At 39.3% G+C, this 12233-nt stretch overlaps 1 protein-coding gene across 4 annotated transcripts in view; it reads right to left on the bottom strand.

Moving 5' to 3' along the window:
- The window catches only part of YME1L1 (YME1 like 1 ATPase), a 34527-nt gene extending 27280 nt beyond the window's left edge, over window positions 1–7247 (bottom strand). The window contains exons 1-3 of one of the 4 annotated variants that reach the window (XR_010922385.1): window positions 6933–7247; window positions 2640–2771; window positions 291–453 (exon numbers count right to left, since the gene is read on the bottom strand). Coding sequence is in view for 3 of the 4 variants with exons in the window: in XM_067562403.1 (XP_067418504.1) it covers window positions 291–453; window positions 2640–2771; window positions 6933–6965 (328 nt within the window). In the remaining variant the exon portion in view is untranslated. Of the gene's footprint in view, window positions 1–290; window positions 454–2639; window positions 2772–4537; window positions 4715–6932 lie in introns of those variants that run through there. The other 3 variants (XM_067562403.1, XM_067562405.1, XM_067562404.1) reach the window with 3 other exon arrangements.
- Window positions 7248–12233: the final 4986 nt, after the last annotated feature.

The raw sequence follows: 12233 nt of genomic DNA, 5'->3' as shown, positions 1-12233 counted from the left end.
ATACTGAGTGTGACTAGAAATACACTACACAATATACAACAAACTCAGAAAATCTCTACAAATGATCTGAATAGCGAATACCACACTGGTATTACTGTTTTTTTAATATGGACAGCTCCAATAGTTAGCTTGGTTTTTTTAAACCACAATCTAAAATAATTGTATAAAATAATTACCAATGGTTTGATTTACCATGGCTTCAACTTGAAAATTTAAGTGTGACAGCTTTCACTAGTCCCATTTTTGTTTTTGCTGAAGTGACATTACTGGCATATCACTCTGGAACATACCATATTTATTTTCAAAGAAGGACTGTGCAGAAATATAGGATGTATGCCACTGGGAAGAGATTTTTTTTTCTGCACAATAGCCGGGAAGCAACCTGTTCACTAGTTCATCAAGCTGGCTAACTTTCAAGTCGGACAATCCCAGGTCTCTCAGATTCAGTACAGGCTGTAAAGCAAAAAAAGAAGTATTCAAATATTGAACATCAAGTCACCTCAGAGGGGAAAAAAAAACAAAAAAAACACTCTGCTAACAAAGTGATAACATTTTCATAGAATTACTGATAGAGCTTCAACTATCAGACTTTTTAAGAAGTCAGAATTTTAAAGTGACAAACACTTATCTTTTAGACGGAGAAAAATAGGAAGACAATTTAAAAATTAAACCAGTTATTGTTGATATAAAATAAGCTTCTGTAATATGCTATCCTGTGTGTATTAATTACAGAGTATATGCTTGTTTTCTAATATATAGCCATATGCTTGCTTTAATCCACGATAAGTATGTTCTCTTCGTATTTGAAAGCAGGGTAGATTGATTTAAATCAAAATGAATTAAATCACCAATATTAGTCATGATTTAAATCAGCAGGCAGGAAACCTTGATTTAAATAGTCAATTTTAAATCTTGTTTTGCATTTGTACTTTTTATTTTCCTAAAGAAAAGCTGATTCTCATTAACTGGTAATCATTAAAACACTGAACTGCAACCAGCTATAGCGTTAACACTAAATTTGATACTTCTTGTTGCTACCAGGACAACACTCATCTATACACATTTATGTAAGGAATTAAATTGCTTACTGTAAAAAATTAAGAATATGACAAAATGTATGTATGTTAGAAAATGGTGAATGATGGACTTATTTCTAGTTCACTGTATGATTGTTTATTTGCAATTTCTTTCAAGCTCTGTTTGGATGAAACTGGAATTCAATTAAATGCACACAAACAGCATTTTAAAGTTGTTTTTTAAGTTAAATACAACTACCTTAGGTTTGATGAATATATAGAAAAAAGTTCATCAAAATATGTTTTGCATGTAAAACTAACTAATTTTATTAACCAAAGCAAGTATTAGCTGTAGTTACTGAACTGAGGGTTTCTGGTCACCATGACATAAGATTTTAGAATTAGTAGATCTCATCCTCTCATGCCTAATTTTTATTTACAGATTGGAAGAGTAACACAAGCTTTCCTGCTTTTTCAACACCCAATTATTTTCTTAATTTTGAATGAACTGGTCATTGAACTGAACTATTTAAATAAAATGAAACAAAATAAAATATTTTATCTGAACCCACAGAAGAGGCTATTGCTGTCAAAAGCTGGGTTAGCACTTCAAACTCTGGTTCCAGGTGCTTACCCAGTAATTTCCCATTATTTCAATGGTCTGATTTTCTTTAAAACTTTGGTAGCAGCATGAACTGCTTACTTTATTATCTAATGTAAAATTATTTTTATATATTATATAAATTCAGGCTTTAACATAGATGGTCATTTAAAATTTAATTTTAAATAAATTTACTTTTTAAAAGAACAAATTTAATTTAAATTTTAAAAAATCTGATTTTTATTATTTTTTCAATAAATCATCAATTTTTATTTATGATGTTTTCTATTATTGCTCTCGTTTGAGCAGAGACAGGAGCTGACATCTTTCTAATATTCGAGATGTTGCTATCCTGTCAAAGAGAAGAAAAATCCCCCAAGAATGTGCAACAGCCGACATCCACTACAGTTTTACTAAGTGAGGTGCAGAATCTTCTGCAATTTGTCTTTTTTGCCAGTCTTTTGATTTAGGTTTTTGCTTTTGAAAGTTTTGCTTTTGGTGATGTCCATATTGCTGATTCTATGTTTTATTCCTAATGTTGTTAATATTACTTTGAAGAGAGGGCTACAAGTTTTTAGGCATAATAGAAAAAATGTTTTAATGACTTAATAAGAGGGGAGAGAAGGTACAATGGACATGAACCGGAAGGAGGCTCCAGATAAAACATGAAATGGATAAACATTCTTAAATGCTGATTGCTCGTTAAACATTTGACTGCTTGTAATTTAAGCTACCCAGATATAACAGTAATAAGCATGACAGCATTGGCTATATATAAAAAAGTACACATTTGTGTGTCCTACAAAAATATGGTGCCATTTAAAAATGATTTCTTGGTAAATAAGTGGTCTCTTATTTTAATACATTGAATCCACAGGATAACGATCAGATCAAACACACTACACTAGCTGTAAGATAGCAAATGACATGTAAATTATTTGACAATATTCTTTTAAAATGAAAAATCTTCTGATCTAATTTAAATGAAATATAATTCCCACTCTCTCCAACATTTTTATTACCTCACTGCTTTGAGTATCGTGTTCTGGGGCTGTCTCCCTCTGTAGAGACTGAATAGATGCTGTGCTGACAGAAGTAGCTGAGGTTTTTGGTGAATGGAAGGCATTGATGAGGTGACTCAGAGGAACTGTAAACTAGGAGAAATTAAAAATTAAATTAACCAATCACACTAATAGAAAGTAACGCTAAAAATGAATTTTCTCTTCATTATTTAATTGTATCTCATATCTAAACACATTCTCATTTCATATACTGTATAAAATTATATGATCTTATACAGCGCATTCCAAGTTAAGTTCTCAAAATGCTTTTTTTTTTACCTCAAATGTACAAGGGGTAGGTATTAACTCCATTTTACAGAGGAAGAAACAAACAGCAATCACACAGTTACTAAGCAAAACAGATTAAGTCATATAGGTAGTCTACCAAAGTGAGAAAAAGAACCCAGGTTGCCTGACTCCCAAACCTGAGCCTGATGTACAAAATAATATTTGTGAGATACGCAAATACAGAGCTAGGGGACAAATTATTAACTTTTATGCAAAGAAAGGACAGCCTCAATTTGTACGTAAGCTATCCATTAGACTTCTGTTAACTGAAAATTCTCTTTTCATAAAATTTATCCTTTTATACATTTCTCAATAACAATAGCAGATCAAGAAATTATTAGCTTTTGCAAAAGGAATAACGTTTTAGCACTGTTATTGTGATCCTGTCATTTGTTTGTTGTGTTAATGATCAATGTATATTGTGAGGTGCCATTATAACCTCACTTGGGAGAGAACCTCATAGGTATTGTTGAAGTGCACTTAGAAGATGATAAGAGGTCTTTCCAAGAATGCTGACCACTGATGTATTTTTGAAACTCTATTTACATCTTGGAGTTTATTCTTCCTGAAAAGCTTCTACAAATAGTGTAGGTCTCTCTTGACACAGGAAAGTGAAATGGTCTCTGGTAAGACATGCAATCCTCTCCCCTAAACCATCTATATCTGCAGGGTTCTCCCTAACTCTGCCAAAAATTAAGTGAGAGCAGCTGCTGTGTTTTTGGTTTCCAACTGCACAAATCAGTTTCCCTGAAGTCCTATTCTTGTTTAATCTATGTTGTTAAATTATTCAACTTCACAAACCTTTAGAATACTCTTTAGGACCAATCTACATGATCAAACCACACCACTTTATGGTCACAAAGTTTAGCCAGGTTTGATAGTTTGTTCATGCAATGTTTGAAGTATCCATACTACAAACTTGGTTGTTGCAAAACTTATGTGGTTTCTTGTAATTGCATCAAGTCGTAGCCCACCAGGTTACATACACAAATACCTAGTCAGGACACGACCAATTATTGGTATAAATCACTAGGACTAATATGCATCTAGGTATACCTGCTGCTAAACTATACTAATCCCAGTGGCTTATGCCATTAATTGGTTCTGCCCTGCCTGGGGATCCATGCTGTGCCCTCACACAACTACAAGCATGATGGGAGAGGGTGGTCCAGAGAGCTGGGCTATATGACGACAAGTATTCCCATATCTGGGTGGCAGTGTACCAGGAAGTAAGCAATTCATAGTAGATTGTCGGAAGAGAAAGCAACGGACAGTTTACAAATCATACTTCTGATTTTTTTCCACTATTGTTACATCATCTACGATTACTGTAACTGAAAAATGAGAAAAGAACTATTCTTCTTTTTCACTGATTATACACAAAGTGCTGTTTAATTTCATTCTGTCCCCAGTATCCTCAGTGAATATAATGGTTGAGTGGGTCTTGCACATAGGAACAGGGCAAAGACATTTGAAAAGTAAATGTGATTACAGAACCGCAAAGGAACCTAGACCCAAAAGAAATAACTCAACCTATATGAAACTGACTAGATTTCAAGTTAGCAGTGTACCTTTAAATATTTAAGAGATTTATTCATTTAGCTGTTGTTGTCCAGGTTCCACAGTGCATTAGTTCATCTCGTACTCAGGAACAAAATGGTTCCCATCACTCTAGAGCAGATGTCCGCTAAATCAGGATTTGGAAGATGATTCCTCAACCAGATTCCCACAGCACAACCAGTTTCCCACTGTGTATTACATGGCAAAAGTGTAATGCTCTTCAAGTGGAAAGTATGGAGGAAACAAATAGTGACTACAGTGCCACAGAAGAGTAATCTAGATATTTTATTTGCTTAGAGAAAGAGTTCAACTTTGGCTGGTAAATACAGGCATTTATATGAAATTTCGCTAGAGCTTTAGATTTCACGAACGTTCTACCTTCCATTTTCTTTCAGAGTTTAGTTGTCCAGGAGAGCCTGCTAAGGCAGCTTCCTTGTAAGTGGGCCAAGACTAGGCAACACAAAGTATATGTGCATCAACTGATTTGTTTAAACAAAAATATTAATTTGTAAAATTGGTAATCTGTATAATAATGACTCCTTCCCCATTTGCTTCCTTTGCTGGGCCAGAAATTTGGCCAGAATGCTGCATATTCAACATTTTGCAGATGTAGCTAAAATATTTTAAATTTAAAGTTTTATTTCTTTACCTATGTCTACGCTTGCCGCCAAATTAAGCAGCAGTCTACGGGAGATATGTAAGCTACACAGAGTAGTTTGCGTAACTCCTACTTACCATGGTGTCTTCAGTTTGCTGCGCCAACGAGAAATGTGCTCCCATCAACACAGCGTTACTCCACTTGGCGTAGGTGGATTAATAGTGTCGATTTCCGGGTCAATTGAGTGGGTCTCCACTTCCACTCAATCGATCCAGATAAATCGATCTGACGGTAGCAAATTACCGCTGTCAGTCTAGACATAGCCTTTATACTGCAATGTGCTAATCTTATTAGTCAGTGTTTTACCACAGAGTGGAGACCAGCCAAGTGATGCCTTGTTAGCTCTCAGGCTTGCTAAAACTGGGAATTAGCATACCTAAGACCAGTAAAGCAATGGATGAGGGAGAGGATACTGGGAAAAGGTGAGGCCAGCTAAGTAACACCACTGGGGAGGAAAAGTTTAAATCCTAAAGAAGCCAAGAAGGCCACTAAAGAAGAACTGATATGTTGTACTATCTAGTACTAGCTCAACTGAACCAGCGATGGGATATTAAAAAAATGACAAAAGTTGGGGGCAGAGGCATACCAAAGCATGAGAATTTTCAGAGACCCTTACACATTGTAATTAATGTTCTATTCAGTTTAATGCTAGACTCTCTACTCTTATGTTCTGTGTGAACAGGACAAATAATCATGCCAGTATTATTGGTTACTAGCATGTGTTACAAAAGTATTTCTTCCCTGTGTAAACTGGAGAAATGTTATAAATATGTCAGTAAGCCATACGATAGCCTAAGCAAGAAAAATGCATCTAACTAGGGCAGGGAATGGGGCCTAATCAGGAAGGGAATAAGAAAGGTAAGGGACAAGATATGTATACACTGTATTAGAGTCTGGAATGTGAAAGGCACTAAGCTATACACTTTGTAGTAGGTGTTGTCAGAAGCTGAGATCCAATCAAGAATGACTATGTTTTATCTATGTCTATTCCTCAGATATTTCTATGGCCCCAATTAGTGTGGTATTTAAGCACCTCACAATCTTTAATATACATCACAACACGCATGTGAAGCAGGCTGTACTGATGTCCTCATTTTGCAAATGGGAAAATGGGTCCTAGAGAAATCGACTTGCCAAGGTTGCACAAAAGCCTGTGACCAAGCAGGGATTAGCCCTCAAGTCTCCCAGGCTAGCACGCGAACTATTGGGCTACTCTATTGTATTACACACCTCATTCCTTCCACTACTAAGCCAAGGAAGTATCACAATCACCTCTGTCAGCTCAGAAAGGGGAGAACGAAACGCCCAAGCTGACCCACCAGGTGGGGGAACGCGAGCGAGAACAAGAGGCGGAGTCCGCCCTCCGATTCTCCGACCCGCGCCTGAGTGGAATCTCTCACACTATCTCCCCCGGCAGGTGTCTGTCAGGAGAACACCTGCAGGCAGTGGCCAGGTCTCACCTCTGAGAGCCAAGAGACCCGCCAGCTTCTCAGAATCCCTCCCTGAAGCAGCAACAGCGACCGCCCTCGCCGCTCTCCCCCTGCCCTCGCCTAGGCTGGCCTCTGCAGCAACCCACGGCCCGGGGACTTTCTGGGGCGGAGTCTCTCAGCGCGGCGGCTCTGACACAACGGACCGGAGGCGCCGAGCCGAGCCGTCCCCTCCCCTCCCAATACTACCCCGGGGCGGGGGGTGGGCTCCCGTGCTTCCCCGTATCCCGGCGGGTCCCACCCGCGCGCCAGCCCTCTCACCTGGGGCTGCACGGTGGTAGAGAAGGAAAACATCCTCCCCTCTATGAGGGCGGCGACTCCCCCTCCTGCCGCGCCGGGAGCGGCGATCTACGCGCCCGGCGGCCTTCGCCTCTCACTCCCTCTGGCCGCGGCCACCGGGGGAAGCAGCCCTCAGCGACTCCACTCCCATGGAAAATGGCCGCCTCTTGCGGCCGGCAACCACTAGGCCTACGACTGCTGTTGTGCCGGAAACGGACCGCGTCGGCGCGGCATACCCCTTCCGGGTCATACTCTCTGTCCCACCCCGCTCCTTCCTGACTGCAGCCCGGCCCCACTTCCTTCCCCACAGCAACCGGACACCTTAGCAACCAGTGTGTCTCACGCGCGCGCGCCACCCTTTTCCTCCTACGCTGTTGTCTGGGGAGAAACCATTCCTTCCGCCTGACGGGGGAGAGGGCGTGGGGCCGAACCATTTCCACAGTTGGGGTGCAGCAGCTGTCTGACTTGTTGCCTTACAGCGTCAACTCAGCAGCTGTACCGAGCTGCGCTAGCTAGCTAATGTTCACAGCAGGAGGCCGTCGTTTCAGTAAAGAGGGAGCCGCACACAGTGGAAGCTTCCAGCCAAGCCAGCCACCAGCCCCACAATTCGGGGTGCAGATAAAACAGGCCTGCTCCTGAGCAGCTACTGCTTTTGCGAAACCTAACTAATGTGATGTGGCAAAACTAAAGTACAGCCTCACCCCATCCATCTCCAGCCACCACATCACTCCACTATGGTCCATCACTACAGGGCTCTCACAGGTGGTTTCAGGGCCAGCAAACATCCCACAACTGTGGGCCCCGACCTTGCAAATCCTTATTCATGTACTTTAATCTCATCAGTAGTTTAATTGAAATCAGTGCAACTATGCATGGTAGTAAAGTTAACGGTGCAGAACCATTTGTAGGATGGGGCTCTGTAGGATGGAGCTCTTGTTCAGATCTACATGAAAGCCTGGAAAAAGAGGTGGCAAGTCTAGTAGTACCACTGCCTCCTTTACCTAAAACTGGGGAGATTACAGCTGCCTGCATGTCTAATGCATCAGCCTTTGTAATCAGCGTTGATTCCCCAAGCACTTTAGACCCACTCACTGGTAAGGATAAAATATTAAAATAAGTTTATTAACTACAGAGAGAGAGATTTTGAGTGATAGGTGTTAGACATAGAGGTTAAGGTTGGTTACAGAAGAAATACAAATAAAATCACAATCTAAATTCTAAACTTTGTCTGACTGAGCAAGATATGAATCAAACAACTTTTCTCACCCCACTGGATGTTCCAGGCAGTTTGCAGTTCTTAATACACCAGTTGAATTCTCTTCTGAGCCTGGGACCAATCTCCCCAGTTCAAAGTCTTTGTCTTCTAAACAATCTTCCAGGTGTTGAGATGAGGAGGAGAGAGACCAATTGATAATGTCATTGACCCTCATTTATATTTTCTCTCCAGGTGCTAGAGAGATCCTTGCTGTGACATGAGGGTTAGATAGCCCCCATTGTGTATGTACCTTCTCTGAGGAGTTTCTGGGAGAGTGGATTCTTCTTGATGGGCCATCAACACGTCTGGTTGCTCCTGATGTAAATCTGTCTTGTCAGTGTTAGTTGCTCCTTTGTTGCCACTGAAAGGCTAGCTGTTGGCATTTTCCACTTACCACACAGTTCAGTAACAAACATAGCAATACCTCATAATTTCACATACAATAATAGTACATACAGTTCAACAGGATGTTAAAGTTCAACAGATCAAGACTTTAAAATGATATCTCACAAGGCATGCATTGTACAAAACATATAATTACATCACAGTGGTGAATATGGGGGTTCCAGGGTGCTATTTTGAGGTATAGAGCATCTCACCCTCTATCAGCAATAGGCAATTTTGTTTTTCTCAAATAGACAAGGCTCTATTATGTACATTGTATTGCATCTAAGGATTTTTCAAGGGAGGGAGAAAAACTATGGATTTAAACCCTAATCCTGCAATCAACTCTGCTTGGGTAGCTCCTGTAGAGCTCATTACAGGATCAGAGTCTTACATCTTTATGAATAAAATAAAAATTGTGTCAAATTTTCAATAGAAAAATCATGCTGACACATATTTTCTTTTTTAAAATTAAAAAAAAAATTGCTGGCATGTCACACAGCTAAATTAACACAAAGATCATGTGGGCACCAAAGCTAAATGTCTTGCTCTAAGGGAAAAGATAAAGCCATTTTATAAGGCAATTTTGAGAGGAACACTTAAATACACACTTTACAGGGACATTGCCAACTTGAAATCTTGTCAGTTTTTTATTTAAAAATGAGCTAATAAAATTTCAGGTAGTACACCTGTCCCTGTAACAACATGCCAAATTTTGTGGTTTAGAATCACAATTTTAACTATTTTAAAATGTCTCTAGACTCATACAACAAACTGAAGAAACTCTCTGAATAATGGACTATATAGAGAGAAGCAATGAAACTTGATTTATACAAAGTACAGTCAAACACACAAATAAACGAAGTTCCCAAACCTGCAAATCACTTTGTTTAGGAGGACTCCGTCCCACCCACCATCATCTTCAGGCCTTGTCTACACTAGCACTTATGCTGGCAAAATGTTGTGGCTCAGGGGTGTGAAAAAAACATTCCCCTGAGCAATATATGTTTTGCTGGCATAAGCGGTTGTGTGGACAGTGCTATGTTGGTGGGAGATGCTCTTCTGCTGACATAGCTACCACCGCTTGTTTAGGTGTTTTTATTATATTGGCAGGAGAGCTCTCTCCCGGTTACGTAACACATCTACATAAGTGCTCTTACAGCACCACAACTGTATCAGTACAGTTGTGCTGCTGTAAGTTTTAAGTGTAGACTAGTCCTTATTAATCTCTGGGGGGCTCCAGGTACTATGTCTGTAGTAAGTTCAATGGAGGATCAGATTTTAAGACAGACAACAATATTTTTACCAAAAATGGGTTAAAAATAGTATAAGAGTATGATTTTTAAGTTGACAGTGTCCAAGTTTGGATCTTGATTTCATGCTTAACTTTTAAGAACATAAGTAGTCCCATTGAATCCAGTGTCTTTGTAAGTTTGGGCCTAATTTGCTAGACATACATTTGTGAATCTTGTATAATGTAAAATTAATTTTTTTTCTATTGTTCAGAAACCTTAAAATCTGCTAATTTAACAAAAGAACATTTCCCCCAAAAACTTACTTTTTCCTTATATCTTTTCAGTCACCAGCACTTGTCTGTCTGGAGTGACTTGCTTGCAATCTTCAGATATATTCCCTTCCATACTATGTTGCTCAGATGAATAGTAAGTACCAAGAGGATATCAGATGAGCCATGTTTTCACTGAGGACCACTTAAATAGGCTTTCTATAAATCCTAAAGACTGTTTCCTGTTCTCAGAGCACCTGGAATTTGAAGATGAAAGTTCGTGTTCCCACCACCTGCTATGGGCATTCATAGAGGAGATTATGGTAAATTTTAGATGGGTTATTGTTCTGAGAGGAGTTTGTTTTATACTTTTGCAATTGTTAGTCTATTAAGTGTACAAATTATCTGAAGATCTCTGTGGGCCTTGAAAGCTTGTCTCTCAGCAGCAAAAGTTGATCCAATAAAAGAAATTATCACACCCACCTTGACTCTCATATCCTGGGACCAATACAGCTACAACCACACTGCAAACAACTTTTAACATTTGCATGAAATACTGAGTATTTTCATTGTTGCAGCACATCCATTCAGAGCTTTAAGCAGTACTAAAAAGTCTAAATAAGAAAAGTATATTGACACAGAGGCCCTGATTCTGCAATGGCAGGCACGTTCCTGATCCCAATCAATGCTGCTCTAGTGGCAGATGGAAAATGGCTGCTGTGGTCACTGATACTACCTGGTCATCCTCACTAGTAAGTGAGGATTGCACAAGACTGCCAAGTTAAGAACATGAGTGACAAATGGGATGTACATTCTGTAGACAACAGAGCAAATACAATGTCTGTCAACTGCCACAGTCATAATAGACAGTTATTAGATGAGGTAGTTTAATGGATATTCAAAAGGAGAGATGGTTCATTTCGTTAGTTATAAAAGACAAGTTAAGTTTGGGGATATTTATTCTAAATGGCATTTATGAGCAAGTTGAGTACTAGCTATATTGAGAGGCATCTGAGGAAAAAAGGATTGCAGCATGGTGTAGCTGGCGATGATCATAGAAACCATGCAATGGAGAGTGACTACACTGAAGGATAATTGCAGTGGGAGCAGCTGCAATAGGGCATTAGCAAGGCCCTTCATTTTCATTTTCTATTTTGTTTAAAAAATTTTAGGAATTTATGAGTGTTTATTACAAAAATTAAAAAAAGTGAAAATCAGTGCAAAATATTAACTTCACAGTTTTCTGGGTAAGTATCTGGGTTAACATTGGGGGACAGGAAGACAGAAAAAAATCAACAAATAGAGAACAGTAAGAGTATTGAAAATAAAAGCAAGTTACTGCAGTGGTTTATTTTGTGAACTGTATATTAACAGTAAGCGTGAAAGCTTGCCTAGCTCACCAACAGAAGTTGGTCCAATATAGGATATTACCATACCCATCTTATCTCATTAATAGTATGTACACATATACACGCATGCATCTCCCACTACACTGCATTACTTTAATAGACTGCCACCCTCAGTGTAAATGTGAATGTCTCACTGACCACAGCAAAGTTGTCGCCCTCAGATCAATGTTTCCTGATCGATTGAGCAGAAGTGAAGACCTGCTCAATCAATCTGAAAGTTGATTCAATAAAATCACCTCCAAAAAAAGTGCAGCGCTGTTTTGATGGGTATGCATTTCCTGTCGGCGCAGTGTAGTGGAGATGGCAGGCAGAAGAGGATTTAGGGCGTCAATGTAAATTATGCAAGCTACTATACATAGCTTGCGTAACTCTGGTCGACTGCCGCCGAATTTCTTAGTAAGTATAGACCAGGCCTTAGCCTAATTTATTATTAACATAAACACATTTATCTGAAGTGTAAGGTACTGAATTTTTCTTAACATAATCATTATTTTCATGTACTTCAGTGGTCCAAAATTCAGGTGAAAAATCAGTAAAAACTGAGTAATAGCTTTTGTAAATCCTGGGAATTTCCTGAAAAGGGCCACATCAGTTACACTGGAGACCTTTCTGGTAGTAGGTGTTGGTTGCCTTAGGGACAGCTGCACTGAGCTATTAGAAGCAGTTATATTGGCATTGGTTGCATTGGGGTCAGTTACAGTGAGGCATTACAGACAGAGGTGCATTGAGGA

This window comes from Emydura macquarii, unplaced genomic scaffold, assembly GCF_026122565.2.
Source record: "Emydura macquarii macquarii isolate MOO-44397 ecotype Brisbane River unplaced genomic scaffold, CSIRO-AGI_Emac_v2 contig_2422, whole genome shotgun sequence".
NCBI lineage: Eukaryota > Metazoa > Chordata > Testudines > Chelidae > Emydura > Emydura macquarii.
This window is presented reverse-complemented; position numbering and strand designations above follow the sequence as displayed.